At 47.4% G+C, this 17329-nt stretch overlaps 1 protein-coding gene across 1 annotated transcript in view; it reads right to left on the bottom strand.

Moving 5' to 3' along the window:
- Positions 1-13107, bottom strand: part of DYM (dymeclin) — a 201393-nt gene extending 188286 nt beyond the window's left edge. Inside the window, exons 1-2 of the mRNA XM_069963208.1 lie at positions 12975-13107; positions 1493-1675 (exon numbers count right to left, since the gene is read on the bottom strand). Coding sequence (XP_069819309.1) covers positions 1493-1632 — 140 coding nt within the window. The 5' untranslated portion in view covers positions 1633-1675; positions 12975-13107. The remainder of the gene's footprint in view (positions 1-1492; positions 1676-12974) is intronic.
- Between the last annotated feature and the right edge of the window lie 4222 nt (positions 13108-17329).

Genomic DNA, 17329 nt, shown 5'->3' with positions numbered 1-17329 from the left:
TAATCCAAGTTACTCTTAAACCAAGGTACCACTGTACAGCAGACTCCTACATAGAGTTAAGACCCTATTACACAAACCGCTTATTGGCTGTACTTGGCCATTACGAACGATAAACGATCACCCCCGGAGCCCCCCACATTTACCCACTTACTTTTTGTGCGTGCGTGTAATTGCGTCGGCAGTAAGTAGGGAGGAGCGAGCAAGCACTGACCTGACAGGTTGGCACTCGCTTGCTCCATGAGATCGCCCCGTGTAAGGAGGGCTTCAGTCTGGGTTCACACTGCGTTTTTGCTATCCGTTTTTTTTCCTCTGTTTTATGCAAAAAAAAAAAAAACAGATGCATTTGTGTGCTTCCGTTTTAATCGGGTTTTTTTCATGGACTTCCATTCTAAAAAAAAACAAAAATAGATCACACCGCATCCTTCTTTCAGTATACGTAAAAGTGTGATCGACTATATTTTTGTGTATGCTAAAAAAACAAGTGGGTTTAGATCCTTTTTTTTTATTATTATTTTTTATAAAGGAAGTCAATGGAAAAACGGATCAAAATGGATACACACAAATGCAGCTGTTTTTTCATACGGTTTTTTTTTTTTTTTTTTTGCATAAAACAGATGAAAAAAAAAAGAATTACAAAAACACAGTGTAAACCCAGCCTTATACTGCACCCTGTCCTCTCCACTATACTGCAGAGTTCTGATTCTGCGCTTTCGCTCTTACATACTGCGATGTTCTTATACGGCGGTTTCCATGGTTTCTTGCAGAATGTACAAAACGCTCTGATCCCCAAAGAGCAATGAGCCCACACCGAGACCACTAACAAATAAAGAGAACTTTATCTACCCGTCAATGCAGCTCTATATGGTCGGCTTTCACTCTGCTGAAGGTCATGTGACCAAGTCTGGTTCCTGCTCTCCAATCATTCTGGCAATTGCTCCAGATTTGATCAGTCCGGCCAATCAAACCTTTTCACATGCCTCATGTATTTTTTTAAAGTAACAGAAACACTTTACATACTGATGGCCGATAAATGAGAATTAAAGTGTATCTGTCATTTAAAATATTTTTGCAGAAATCAATAGTACAAGTTATTTTAAGAGTCAAAAAAAGCCTCTTTCTGTACTCAAAAAATGTTTCCCAGCGGGTAACAGCGGGTGAAGACGGGTTTGCTGTGTCCATTATAACCTATGAAGGGGGGGAGGGGCTGAGGGGGATGAGTGAGCAGAGAGAGCAGGGAAGCAGCTGTACAGTTTGGAGACTGGGCGCATAAAATGCTGGATTCATAGGTCAAAAAGTCAGTGCTGGTCTTGGTGCGAGGATTGCAGGATGTAGTGTTTTTCAAGGCTGCCTTTTCTCCACTCCGTGCTCACTCACCCCTCCCCCCTCCATAGACCTAAATAGACACAGAAATCCTGCTTCTTATGAAGTGAGAGGATTGGGCTGCAGTACAGCTTTTTGAGTGAATGGGTGAGACGTCCGCTCCATCACGTACCTGTTTGTCGGTGTACTGAAGGTGAATGACAGCAGCTGGTTCCAGAAGGGCTCATTCTCAGAAATGGCCTCGGTTCCCGACAGCTTCTTCAGGTAGTCGTTGTCGGACAGTTCGTTGATAGTGCTGCTGTTGGCACCCATGTTGCTAGAAGTGCAGCGTCCAGTTCATTCCTACTAGGGGCCCCTGTGGACGGCAAACGCACAGGTCAGTGACAAGACGAGAGAGAGAACGGAAGATAAAACATTGTGCTGAACGTCGCCTGATCTAACTACAGCTCCGTACATCAAGACCCGGAGACCGGAGTCTGACGCTCCCCCTAAAGTAGTAGTCTAGCTGGATAGTCTGACGCTCCCCCTAAAGTAGTAGTCTAGCTGGATAGTCTGGAGTGCCCCCTAAAGTAGTAGTCTAGCTGGATAGTCTGGAGTGCCGCCTAAAGTAGTAGCCTAGCCAAAAAGTCTGGAGTCCCCCTATAACGGCAATGTAGCTGTATAATCTTGTGCCCCTCTATAGTAGTAGTCTGGAGCGCCCCTTTAACAGCAGTATGCAGGTGTCTTCCCAAGGCTAAACAGAATAAGCACACAAGTGCACATATCTAGTGCAGGGGTCTGGGCAGTATGGTGGTGGGGCACATATCTAGTGCAGGGGTCTGGGCAGTATGGTGGTGGGGCACATATCTAGTGCAGGGGTCTGGGCAGTATGGTGGTGGGGCACATATCTAGTGCAGGGGTCTGGGCAGTATGGTGGTGGGGCACATATCTAGTGCAGGGGTCTGGGCAGTATGGTGGTGGGGCACATATCTAGTGCAGGGGTCTGGGCAGTATGGTGGTGGGGCACATATCTAGTGCAGGGGTCTGGGCAGTATGGTGGTGGGGCACATATCTAGTGCAGGGGTCTGGGCAGTATGGTGGTGGGGCACATATCTAGTGCAGGGGTCTGGGCAGTATGGTGGTGGGGTGGGGCACATATCTAGTGCAGGGGTCTGGGCAGTATGGTGGTGGGGTGGGGCACATATCTAGTGCAGGGGTCTGGGCAGTATGGTGGTGGGGTGGGGCACATATCTAGTGCAGGGGTCTGGCCAGTATGGTGGTGGAGCACATATCTAGTGCAGGGGTCTGGCCAGTATGGTGGTGGGACACATATCTAGTGCAGGGGTCTGGGCAGTATGGTGGTGGAGCACATATCTAGTGCAGGGGTCTGGCCAGTATGGTGGTGGGCACATATCTAGTGCAGGGGTCTGGGCAGTATGGTGGTGGGGCACATATCTAGTGCAGGGGTCTGGGCAGTATGGTGGTGGGGCACATATCTAGTGCAGGGGTCTGGGCAGTATGGTGGTGGGGTGGGGCACATATCTAGTGCAGGGGTCTGGGCAGTATGGTGGTGGACACATATATGGCACAGGGGTCTGGGCAGTATGGTGATGGTGCAGCAGTATGGTGGTGGGTACATATCTAGTGCAGGGGTCTGGGCAGTATGGTGGTGGGCACATATATGGCACAGGGGTCGGGGCAGTATGGTGATGGTGCAGCAGTATGGTGGTGGGTACATATCTCGTGCCAGGCTCTGGGCAGTATGGTGATGGTGCAGCAGTATGGTGGTGGGTACATATCTTGTGCCAGGCTCTGGGCAGTATGGTGATGGTGCAGCAGTATGGTGGTGGGTACATATCTCGTGCCAGGCTCTGGGCAGTATGGTGATGGTGCACGCTCCATAATCACGAGGACCGGAGACTGCTGCAGCTACACTATACCAATATTTGCACTGTCCCTCCTGACATTGGATGAATGACGTTCCAGGATGTAGCTCTCACGGTCTTACGCTCAGGTATACAGGCTCTACCCACTATGCCAGCTAAGCACCTAAACCGGACACCGGCTGCAGAGAGCATCACACATGTCATGGAGAGAACAATGATTACTAGTGTTACACAATCACTAACATGACATGACACACCGTATAAAACCAGAGGTGCGGCTCCTGACCGCCCATCCCTGCACTAGAATCCAGGCCCCAAATTCCAGAATCCAATGACTCCAGCCCTCCTGCAACTAATTCATAGCTGGCATTTATACCTGTTTTCCCCTCTGCAGGCTCCAGCTATATATTGTTAGTTCTCCCTCCTCTCTCTATAGATCACTATGGGCAGCATGTAACCTGATCCCTCAGTGAGCTTATTGTGCCGTCTGTAGGCACTTATTTTTCACAGGGAATATTTTTTCCCTGTAAATATTTAAGGGGGGTCAGGAAAACCAATGCGGTTGGGAAAGTGACATCTTGCTATGAACTTTATTGTTTTTGAGTCAGGAACCATTTACCGATCCTGCGTAGAGGACCGGACATCCAAAGGATACACCACAAAACTCTGATAGATGAAGGTCCCACCTCTTTAAAAAATGTTGAGATCTGGGGGTCTCCTGCGGGGGGTGGTCAAAGAGGTGGAAACAGACAAGGTGGAGGTTTTACATAATCTGCACAACTCCCACAGAGGTTAAAGGGGATTCTTTCAAATCAACTGGTGACAGAAAGTTATACAGATTTGTTATCTACTACTACTTAAAAAAACAAAAAGTCTTCCAGTACTTATCAGCTGCTGTATGTCTTGCAGGAAGTGGAGTTTTCTTTCCAGTCTGACACAGTGCTCTCTGCTGCCACCTCTGTCCATGTCAGGAACTGTCCAGAGCAGGAGAGGTTTTTTTTATGAGGATTTGCTGCACTCTGTCTGTCAGACTGGGAATAATACACTACTTCCTGCAGGACATACAGCAGCTGATAAGTACTGGACGATTTGAGAATTTTAAATAGATGTAAATTACAAATCTATATAACTTTCTGAAACCAGTTGATTTGAACTAAACAGTCACCCGAGTACCCCTTTAAATGGGACCATGAATAAATATTCATAGCATCACTACCTGCCCTGTTCCCTTAAAGGGGTTGTGTAGAGCTAGAAAAACACGGCCGCTTTCTTCCAGAAACAGCACCACTCCTGTCCTTAGTTTGGGTGTGGTTTCCCAGAAGTGCATTATGTTCCATCATCTGACCCTGGTGTAGCTGCATCCGGCCATTATAACCCTATAACACCGACCCAGCCAGAGACGTGACCCAGAAAGAGCAGGAAAAAGCATGGCAAGACTGTGAGGACACCGCCAGAACACACAGCGGGGCCTGGGGGGCAGCACATACAGAGGGCTTCTCAGTTCTGGGTCAGAGGGACCCAGGTGTACCCCCTACTCCTCTTTGATGTCTATGTAACCGGACACAGAAAATGGGCTGGAGCGCCATCGTGAGACCATCACCCTCTCCAGCAGATACACACAACAAGGAGAGATAGGGCCCTACTACACCAGACGATTATCGTTAAATCGTTCGAATCTAAACGATAATCATTCGGTTGAAATGCAGTTAACAACTAACGACCGAACAAGAAATCGTTGATCGCTTTATAAGACCTGGACCTATTTTATCGTTGCTCGTTCGCAAAACGTTCACATTGAAAAGACGTCGTTTGGTTGTTCGCAGTAGATACGAACACAATAGCGAATAAATAGCGAAGAAAAAACGATCGCAATTACGATCATAAGTAACGATTATCGTTCCATGGAAACGAGTGAACGTTTTCAGGTCTTTCACAATAGCGGTCGTTTGAGATCGTTAATCGTTAACGATTATGCGAACGATAATCATCTGGTGGAATTATACACAGATTCATCTGACAGTGAAGCCAAAGCCAGGAACAGACTATAAACAGAGAACTGGTCATAAAGGAAAGACTGAGATTTCTCCTTTGCAAATCTATTCCTGGCTTTGGTTTTACAAATCTGTCAGATAATCCGTCTGTGTCTGTCAGCCCTACATCCTACCAAAAAGCGACGGACAGTGACTGCTGCAAGTAGAGAATCCTTGGACATCACATGTTGAAAGACAAACAACTTCAACGATCAGCTGACATGAACAAAGTCGGGTGATCGTTGCCTCCTATTCCACGGGACGTTTATCGGCCATAACGGACGATATCAGCCAAATTCAGCCGATAATCGTTCTGTGGAATAGGGCCTTAATACAGGATGTAACTCAGGATCAGTAATGTAATGTATGTACACAGTGACCCCATCAGCAGAATAGTGAGTGCAGCTCTGGGGTATAATACAGGATGTAACTCAGGATCAGTACAGGATAAGTAATGTAATGTATGTACACAGTGACCTCACCAGCAGAATAGTGAGTGCAGCTCTGGAGTATAATATAGGATGTTACTCAGGATCAGTACAGGATAAGTAATGTAATGTAATGTATGTACACAGTGACCCCACCAGCAGAATAGTGAGTGCAGCTCTGGAGTATAATAAAGGATGTTACTCAGGATCAGTACAGGATAAGTAATGTAATGTATGTACACAGTGACCCCACCAGCAGAATAGTGAGTGCAGCTCTGGAGTATAATATAGGATGTTACTCAGGATCAGTACAGGATAAGTAATGTAATGTATGTACACAGTGACCCCACCAGCAGAATAGTGAGTGCAGCTCTGGGGTATAATACAGGACTGTTTGCATACAAGCTCAGGATTTCTCCATCCTTCATAGGTTTTACAATGTGCCTGCTAGATCAGTTCGGTGCCTTGTGTGACCCCTTTTTTGTGCTGTCTCTTTTCTTTCCGCTCACGTAGCACCTTGTAAGTCCAGGGCATCAGTAACCTCTTCTCCCCCCAGATGCCACTTACTGTATTGTGCTGTAAATCCTCCCCCAGCACAGTGCCGGCCTGTTGAGGCTAGTGCACGCTGTCTAGCATGGCATAGTAAAGAGGAGAGATGTGCTGTGCCAGGCTGGATAAGGAGGGCACAGAAAGCCCATGAGTATACTGCTCACCCCCGGTCCCACCACCTACTTCAAACTAAAGGGATTTTTCATCACTATGTAAGTATTTGGAAGTCTGTGACACAAGAGACCACCAGGACTTCTATGTTGATAGAACCATCCATGTGGTTAGTGTCACTATATGTCCCCCATGTGAGGAAGCTGCGGGGGTCCTCCTATATAACACTAGGATTATATACGGACACTGCGCCTACATGTCGCCATGACAACAAGCTGCCGCACGAACAGGACGGGAGAGGATTTAGGCTTCTGTTCAATATAGAAATCAGGCCGATATTTATAACACAACACCTCAGAACCGGTGTCCGTCACAACCCGACATACGTACGACCACCGCAGCTGCATGTAAGAGTCAGTGTCAGGCGAAAACCGAACGTCACCTTCTGTGGCAAGAAGGCAAGACCCTCCCAGTGATGCACGTCTGTTACTGGTAAGAATGGCAGCTACCCACCTGACTGGCAGAGATGCATGATGGGAGTGTGTGCCCGGGGCTCCAAGCATCAAGTGCCATGGCTCTATTCATACACAGTCAGGCCGGGGGTTATGTCAGGTGTATACGATGCAGAGCATGCGAGATTGTGCGGTATACATGTGAGGTTATACACTCCCATAGAAAAACACAGCATGCAATACCACAATGCAATATACCATGCATGCAATCTCATAGAGCAACCTGCCGTGCATGCAATATCCCAATGCAATCTGCCGTGCATGCAATCTCATAGAGCAACCTGCCGTGCATGCAGTATCCCAATGCAATCTGCCGTGCATGCAGTATCCCTATGCAATCTGCCGTGCATGCAATATCCCTATGCAATCTGCCGTGCATGCAATATCCCTATGCAATCTGCCGTGCATGCAATATCACTATGCAACCTGCAGTGCATGCAATATCACTATGCAACCTGCAGTGCATGCAATATCCCAATGCAATCTGCCGTGCATGCAATATCCCAATGCAATCTGCCGTGCATGCAATATCCCAATGCAGTCTGCCGTGCATGCAATATCCCTATGCAATCTGCCGTGCATGCAATATCCCTATGCAATCTGCCTTGCATGCAATATCCCTATGCAATCTGCCGTGCATGCAATATCCCTATGCAATCTGCCGTGCATGCAATATCCCTATGCAATCTGCCGTGCATGCAATATCCCAATGCAATCTGCCGTGCATGCAATATCCCAATGCAGTCTGCCGTGCATGCAATATCCCAATGCAGTCTGCCGTGCATGCAATATCCCTATGCAATCTGCCGTGCATGCAATATCCCAATGCAATCTGCCGTGCATGCAATATCCCAATGCAGTCTGCCGTGCATGCAATATCCCTATGCAATCTGCCGTGCATGCAATATCCCTATGCAATCTGCCGTGCATGCAATATCACTATGCAATCTGCCGTGCATGCAATATCACTATGCAATCTGCCGTGCATGCAATATCCCTATGCAATCTGCTGTGCATGCAATATCACTATGCAATCTGCCGTGCATGCAATATCCCTATGCAATCTGCCGTGCATGCAATATCACTATGCAACCTGCAGTGCATGCAATATCACTATGCAACCTGCAGTGCATGCAATATCCCAATGCAATCTGCAGTGCATGCAATATCCCAATGCAATCTGCCGTGCATGCAATATCCCAATGCAATCTGCCGTGCATGCAATATCCCAATGCAGTCTGCCGTGCATGCAATATCCCTATGCAATCTGCCGTGCATGCAATATCCCTATGCAATCTGCCGTGCATGCAATATCCCTATGCAATCTGCCGTGCATGCAATATCCCTATGCAATCTGCCGTGCATGCAATATCCCAATGCAATCTGCCGTGCATGCAATATCCCAATGCAGTCTGCCGTGCATGCAATATCCCAATGCAGTCTGCCGTGCATGCAATATCCCTATGCAATCTGCCGTGCATGCAATATCCCAATGCAATCTGCCGTGCATGCAATATCCCAATGCAGTCTGCTGTGCATGCAATATCCCTATGCAATCTGCCGTGCATGCAATATCCCAATGCAATCTGCCGTGCATGCAATATCCCAATGCAGTCTGCCGTGCATGCAATATCCCTATGCAATCTGCCGTGCATGCAATATCCCTATGCAATCTGCCGTGCATGCAATATCACTATGCAATCTGCCGTGCATGCAATATCACTATGCAATCTGCCGTGCATGCAATTTAAACTAATTTCAATGCTGGTGATTTTAGTACATCAGCCCCATAGTCCTGTAGTCCAGATGGCACTGTACATATAATGGAGCAGGGCGGCCTCTATGTGCAGTAGCTGCCTCTCTATAACACATTGGTGATACCTCACACCCCCCAAGTCACGCCTCACCGCTACCGATCACAGAACATGCACCTAACATACAGTACGGAGCCTCACATGTAAAAAGGATAACTCATCTGACTACTAAAAGAGCAGAACTTAAAGGGGGTTTCCAGAAACTTCTTCCGGATATGTCATCAGTGTCAGGTCATCAGGATACACAGGAAGCAGATGCCTTACTACACTCTGAGCTGGTCTACTATTAATGGGGTTATCCAGCACCACAAAATAAGTCCACTTTCTCCCAGACACAGCACCGCTCTTGTGTCTAGGTCACGTGTGGTTTGAAATTAAGCTCCATTCACTTCAATGGAACTGAGTTACAAAACCTGCACCCAAACTGGAGACAAGAGCGGTGCTGTCTCTGGAAGAAAGTGGCCGTGTTTTTCTAACACTGAATTATCAATGAGAACCGAGCTGCAATACCTCAGAATGGCCACCGCACAATGTATGGCGCTGTCGGCTTCCAGCTCTATTATTTTTGCAGGATAAACTGTTCTAATTGTCTTTTTCCTGTTAATAAAACGTCCATTTCTGCCCAGAGGAAAAATTACAAATCGGAAATATGGGGTGGGGGTGATTTTTTTTTAAATATTTTAAGTTTATAATTTTTTTTATACTTCGTTGATCACTTGTACAGTACACTGCAACCCCTTGTATTGCAGTGCACTTTCATTTTATTGCAAGGGATAATAAATCTAACTTGACGGTCAGGGAGGCCCCAGGTTGCTATGACAACAGAGCGGCACCCTGTGACTGCCCCTCAGGCTGCGGACAGGACCAGGTGGTCATATAACCGTATAGATGCCATAGCCGCTACTTATTGTGGCGTCTAATCGTCCGGGTACACCGAGCGATAATTCGCCCAATCAATCGTTTATCGATTTCAAAGCAGCAATGAAAACTTTTGACACATCATATAGCAGGGGTAGGGAACCTTGGCTCTACTACTACTACTACTACAACTCCCATCATGCCTGGACAGCCTAAGCTAAAGCATGATGGGAGTTGTAGTTTTGCCACGACTGGAGAGCCAAGGTTCCCTACCCCTGCTATATGATGTAACAAGAGTGACCCTTTAAATGACTGGTAATCCAGCGGTCTCTGGTCACATGACAGTAGGCCTCAGTGTTACTGTCACAGACATGAAACGTTCTGATTAGTCAGAGACCCCTAATAGTCACTATATATAGCCAGGAGAAGCGCGTGATGTGCGCTTCACTCCTCAGCTCTCCTCACCCTCGCAGAGCGCGCTGACAGGCAGAGAGCAGTGACTAGACCCCGCCCAGAGGACTACTCCCCCTGGACCGTGCGCCAGATTAAACAACGTTTTACTGGGATATAAAGCTACTGAGCAAGCAACCCCAACATGGTGGGAGACCTGTCTACAAGATCTGGGCAGAGTCCCGGGGAGCTTCATCCCCATCATTGTCCTGATTGGTTCCCTTTAACTTGAAGTAAAAAAAAAAAAATCTGTAGATCTATGTCTCCATGGTAACAGACTACAAACAAACTCTGTAGTCATGTAATCAATGTAGTCATGCATTCTTTTGTATGTAACTCTTCTGTTTTCTATAATGGTCAGGGGGTCAGTCCAATGTTGATCCAGGTTGCCTTGGCAACTGTGCGACACCTGGCGAGTTCCAAGCCCTGTCCTAATCGTAGGACTCACGCGGGAAACTTGTTGGATTTCCCATCCCTGGTTTAAAGGGGTTGTTCTGTCAAATCATCTGGTGCCAGAAAGTGCAAGAGATTTGTACTGTACTTCTATTAAAAAAAATCTCTAGTCTTTCAGTACTTACCAGCTGCTGTATGTCCTGCAGGAAGTGGTGGACTATTTCCAGTCTGACACAGTGCTCTCTGCTGCCACCTCTGTCCATGTCAGGAACTGTCCAAATCAGTAGGAAATCCCCATAGAAAACCTCTCCTGCTCTGCAGACTGGAAAGAATACACCACTTTCTGCAGGACATACAGCAGCTGATAAGTATGGAAAGACTTGAGATTTTTTTAAATTGAAGTAAAGTACAAATCTCTGGCATAAGTTGATGTTAAAGAATTGTTTGGTGAACAACCCCTTTAAGGGTTTGTCCAGGAGTAGAGAGATATTGCTGATGTCTTTCACAAACAGCGCCCCCTCTGCTCACAGGCTGTATCTGGTCCTGCAGCTAGTGATGGGCACATAAAACTGTATAACCCCTCCTATTGCAGTGTGGGGGGGGGGGGGGCGCTCTTTGCTATTAGTGACAGTAGGTAAGGGCCACATGATGTATGACTGGGGGCAGAGCAGAGGAGACCACCCTTCCCTTTCACATACTACTTGCTGACTGTTTCCACCAGCACAGCAGACCACCCCTCTCCTTACATACTACTTACTGACGGTTTCCCCCAGCACAGCAGACCACCCCTCTCTTTACATACTACTTACTGATGGTTTCCACCAGCACAGCAGAGGAAACCACCCCTCCCCTTCACATACTACTCGCTGACGGTTTCCACCAGCACAGCAGAGGAGACCACCCCTCACATACTACTCGCTGACTGTTTCCACCAGCACAGCAGAGGAGACCACCCTTCCCCTTCACATACTACTTGCTGACAGTTTCCAGCAGCACAGCAGAGACCACCCCTCACAAACTACTTGCTGACGGTTTCCACCAGCAGAGGCGACCACCCCTCCCCTTTACATACTACTTGCTGACAGTTTCCACCAGCACAGCAGAGGAGACCCTCCCTATCACATACTACTTGCTGACGGTTTCCACCAGCACAGCACACCCCCCCCTCACATACTACTTGCTGACGGTTTCCACCAGCACAGCAGAGACCACCCCTCACAAACTACTTGCTGACAGTTTCCACCAGCAGAGGCGACCACCCCTCCCCCTCACATACTACTCGCTGACAGTTTCCAGCAGCACAGCAGAGGAGACCCCCCCTCACATACTACTTGCTGACGGTTTCCAGCAGCACAGCAGAGGAGACCCTCCCTATCACATACTACTTGCTGACAGTTTCCACCAGCACAGCAGAGGAGACCCCCCCTCACATACTACTCGCTGACAGTTTCCAGCAGCACAGCAGAGGAGACCCCCCCCTCACATACTACTTGCTGACAGTTTCCACCAGCACAGCAGAGGAGACCCCCCCTCACATACTACTTGCTGACAGTTTCCACCAGCACAGCAGAGGAGACCCCCCCTCACATACTACTCGCTGACAGTTTCCAGCAGCACAGCAGAGACCACCCCTCACAAACTACTCGCTGACAGTTTCCACCAGCAGAGGCGACCACCCCTCCCCCTCACATACTACTCGCTGACAGTTTCCAGCAGCACAGCAGAGGAGACCCCCCCCCCCTCACATACTACTTGCTGACAGTTTCCACCAGCACAGCAGAGGAGACCCCCTCCTCACATACTACTTGCTGACAGTTTCCACCAGCACAGCAGAGGAGACCCCCCCTCACATACTACTTGCTGACGGTTTCCAGCAGCACAGGAGAGGAGACCCCCCTCACATACTACTTGCTGACAGTTTCCACCAGCACAGCAGAGGAGACCCTCCCTATCACATACTACCTGCTGACGGTTTCCACCAGCACAGCAGAGGAGACCCTCCCTATCACATACTACTTGCTGACGGTTTCCACCAGCAGAGGAGACCCCCCCCTCACATACTACTTGCTGACTGTTTCCAGCAGCACAGCAGACCACCCCTCTCCTTACATACTACTTGCTGACGGTTTCCACCAGCACAGCAGAGGAGACCCCCCCCTCACATACTACTTGCTGACTGTTTCCACCAGCACAGCAGAGGAGACCACCCTTCCCCTTCACATACTACTTGCTGACAGTTTCCAGCAGCACAGCAGAGACCACCCCTCACAAACTACTTGCTGACAGTTTCCACCAGCAGAGGCGACCACCCCTCCCCCTCACATACTACTCGCTGACAGTTTCCACCAGCACAGCAGAGGAGACCCTCCCTCACATACTACTCGCTGACTGTTTCCACCAGCACAGCAGAGGAGACCCCCTTCACATACTAGTTGCACAGCCCACCATGAGACCATAGTAACTACACTCACATAGTACAGACAGAAGCGTAGCACACAGAGCAGGCAGGGGGCCATCCGCCATCCTCCATCCTCTCCCATCACTCACACACAAGTCCCGGGGCTGGGAAGTAGCTGACGGGCTGCAGAGGCCCCATAGGAGTGACCGGAGCGGGGAGTGCCGCCCCCTGTGCCCGCTCCCTCACCTGTGTCCCCCGCTCTCCCGTACACACAGTCCCAGCCTCTTCCTCTGCTGTCACTAGGATGTAGCCGCCATCACTCCACGTCGCTGCAGACAGCTGCGTCACCAGCGTCACGTGACAGCCTCCTTGCCTGCCGGCCTACGTAAGAGGGGGTGTGGCCTAGTTACTCTGAGCTGGAATGTGGACGTGTCTATGCAAAAAATGTTACAAGGAGGCTGTTAAAGTTGCGCTTGACGCCTATAGGCTATAGGATATTATTAATGGGCGTGGTTACCTGATAAGTAGGCGAAGCAGGAACGTGATGGTTCCTCGGGTGGGCGTGGCTATATAAAAGAGGGCGGGCCTTGTGAGAGACTACAGTATGAAAAAGGCGGAGCGCGACGTGTGGGCGTGGTTACAGGGAGGGATGTTTCAAAGAGCTGCAAATGGGAAGAGTACAGTGTAGGCGTGGTCAAGGATGAATGGGCGGGGCGGTCGGTAAGTCTGTGTGGGCGTGGTTAAGTATATTCGCCGTAGAGAGGGCGTGGTAAATGTGAAGCAATGGCACATGTCACCCAGCGAGTGCAGCCAGCTGAGGAGGAGACGGGCAAGCAGGAAAAACAGGGCAAGTAGGGCAAGTGTAAGGGGCGGGGCCAGAGCCATGGGCTAATAGTGGGCTCTAAGTAATGGAGTCATCAGGAGCCCAGTATATCAGCACCAATACCAGTACACAAGGATCCCAGTATATCAGCACCAATAATACCAGTACACAAGGAGCCCAGTATATCAGCACCAATAATACCAGTACACAAGGAGCCCAGTATATCAGCACCAATAATACCAGTACACAAGGAGCCCAGTATATCAGCACCAATAATACCAGTATACAAGGAGCCCAGTATATCAGCACCAATAATACCAGTACACAAGGAGCCCAGTATATCAGCACCAATAATACCAGTACACAAGGAGCCCAGTATATCAGCACCAATAATACCAGTATACAAGGAGCCCAGTATATCAGCACCAATAATACCAGTACACAAGGAGCCCAGTATATCAGCACCAATAATACCAGTACACAAGGAGCCCAGTATATCAGCACCAATAATACCAGTATACAAGGATCCCAGTATATCAGCACCAATAATACCAGTACACAAGGATCCCAGTATATCAGCACCAATAATACCAGTATACAAGGATCCCAGTATATCAGCACCAATAATACCAGTACACAAGGATCCCAGTATATCAGCACCAATAATACCAGTACACAAGGAGCCCAGTATATCAGCACCATTACCAGTACACAAGGAGCCCAGTATATCAGCACCATTACCAGTACACAAGGAGCCCAGTATATCAGCACCAATAATACCAGTACACAAGCATCCCAGTATATCAGCACCAATAATACCAGTACACAAGGAGCCCAGTATATCAGCACCATTACCAGTACACAAGGAGCCCAGTATATCAGCACCAATAATACCAGTACACAAGGAGCCCAGTATATCAGCACCAATAATACCAGTATACAAGGAGCCCAGTATATCAGCACCATTACCAGTACACAAGGAGCCCAGTATATCAGCACCAATAATACCAGTACACAAGGAGCCCAGTATATCAGCACCAATAATACCAGTACACAAGGATCCCAGTATATCAGCACCAATATTACCAGCACACAAGGAGCCCAGTATATCAGCACCAATAATACCAGTACACAAGGAGCCCAGTATATCAGCACCAATAATACCAGTACACAAGGAGCCCAGTATATCAGCACCAATAATACCAGTACACGAGGATCCCAGTATATCAGCACCAATAATACCAGTATACAAGGAGCCCAGTATATCAGCACCAATAATACCAGTACACGAGGATCCCAGTATATCAGCACCAATAATACCAGTACACAAGGATCCCAGTATATCAGCACCAATGATACCAGTACACAAGGAGCCCAGTATATCAGCACCAATAATACCAGTACACAAGGATCCCAGTATATCAGCACCAATGATACCAGTACACAAGGAGCCCAGTATATCAGCACCAATAATACCAGTACACAAGGAGCCCAGTATATCAGCACCAATAATACCAGTATACAAGGAGCCCAGTATATCAGCACCAATAATACCAGTACACGAGGATCCCAGTATATCAGCACCAATAATACCAGTACACGAGGATCCCAGTATATCAGCACCAATAATACCAGTACACAAGGATCCCAGTATATCAGCACCAATAATACCAGTACACAAGGAGCCCAGTATATCAGCACCAATAATACCAGTACACAAGGAGCCCAGTATATCAGCACCAATAATACCAGTACACAAGGAGCCCAGTATATCAGCACCAATAATACCAGTATACAAGGAGCCCAGTATATCAGCACCAATAATACCAGTACACAAGGATCCCAGTATATCAGCACCAATAATACCAGTACACAAGCATCCCAGTATATCAGCACCAATAATACCAGTACACAAGCATCCCAGTATATCAGCACCAATAATACCAGTATACAAGGAGCCCAGTATATCAGTACCAATAATACCAGTACACGAGGATCCCAGTATATCAGCACCAATAATACCAGTACACAAGGAGCCCAGTATATCAGCACCAATAATACCAGTACACAAGGAGCCCAGTATATCAGCACCAATAATACCAGTATACAAGGAGCCCAGTATATCAGCACCAATAATACCAGTACACAAGGAGCCCAGTATATCAGCACCAATAATACCAGTACACAAGGATCCCAGTATATCAGCACCAATATTACCAGTATACAAGGAGCCCAGTATATCAGCACCAATAATACCAGTACACAAGGAGCCCAGTATATCAGCACCAATAATACCAGTACACAAGGATCCCAGTATATCAGCACTAATATTACCAGTATACAAGGAGCCCAGTATATCAGCACCAATAATACCAGTACACGAGGATCCCAGTATATCAGCACCAATAATACCAGTATACAAGGAGCCCAGTATATCAGCACCAATAATACCAGTACACAAGGAGCCCAGTATATCAGCACCAATAATACCAGTACACGAGGATCCCAGTATATCAGCACCAATAATACCAGTATACAAGGAGCCCAGTATATCAGCACCAATAATACCAGTACACGAGGATCCCAGTATATCAGCACCAATAATACCAGTACACAAGGATCCCAGTATATCAGCACCAATGATACCAGTACACAAGGAGCCCAGTATATCAGCACCAATAATACCAGTACACAAGAAGCCCAGTATATCAGCACCAATAATACCAGTATACAAGGAGCCCAGTATATCAGCACCAATAATACCAGTACACGAGGATCCCAGTATATCAGCACCAATAATACCAGTATACAAGGAGCCCAGTATATCAGCACCAATAATACCAGTACACAAGGAGCCCAGTATATCAGCACCAATAATACCAGTACACAAGCATCCCAGTATATCAGCACCAATAATACCAGTACACAAGCATCCCAGTATATCAGCACCAATAATACCAGTACACGAGGATCCCAGTATATCAGCACCAATAATACCAGTATACAAGGAGCCCAGTATATCAGCACCAATAATACCAGTATACAAGGAGCCCAGTATATCAGCACCAATAATACCAGTATACAAGGAGCCCAGTATATCAGCACCAATAATACCAGTACACAAGGATCCCAGTATATCAGCACCAATAATACCAGTACACAAGGATCCCAGTATATCAGCACCATTAATACCAGTACACAAGCATCCCAGTATATCAGCACCAATAATACCAGTATACAAGGAGCCCAGTATATCAGCACAAATAATACCAGTACACAAGGAACCCAGTATATCAGCACCAATACCACCACTACACAAGGAGCCAGTATATAACTTACCAATAACCATACCAGATCTACACAGGCTCTGCAGATCATATAGTGATAACAGTGCAGTTACAATCAGTCACTACAGGGGGCGCATTCTCTGATTAGAATCAGCCATTTTTTTCTTCTTTATCAGACCACCATGATGATTTCTGCCACCACTCATCTCTGCAGCGTCTCACTCAGTAATAAGCCCCCCTCTGTGTCTCACAGTCGTTCGCCCCCCTTTTTCCTATCCACATTTGAAAAGTTGAAAAAGTAACTTACCTTTTGCTTACTCCAACACCACTGGAAGAACTCCCCTGATCTGAGGGGTCAAACCGTGAGGTGAAGACGACTGGTTCACAATCATGGATTCATACAAGTACTCATACAAATGATGTTAATTGAGCTCAATAATATTTTTCAATAAATTACATTCCCTCATTTGTTATGTTCCCCCAGTATACAA

Source organism: Dendropsophus ebraccatus, chromosome 3 (genome assembly GCF_027789765.1).
Source record: "Dendropsophus ebraccatus isolate aDenEbr1 chromosome 3, aDenEbr1.pat, whole genome shotgun sequence".
Lineage (NCBI taxonomy): Eukaryota > Metazoa > Chordata > Amphibia > Anura > Hylidae > Dendropsophus > Dendropsophus ebraccatus.
The sequence above is the reverse complement of the archived record's forward strand: the minus strand, read 5'-3'. Positions and strand labels throughout refer to the sequence as shown.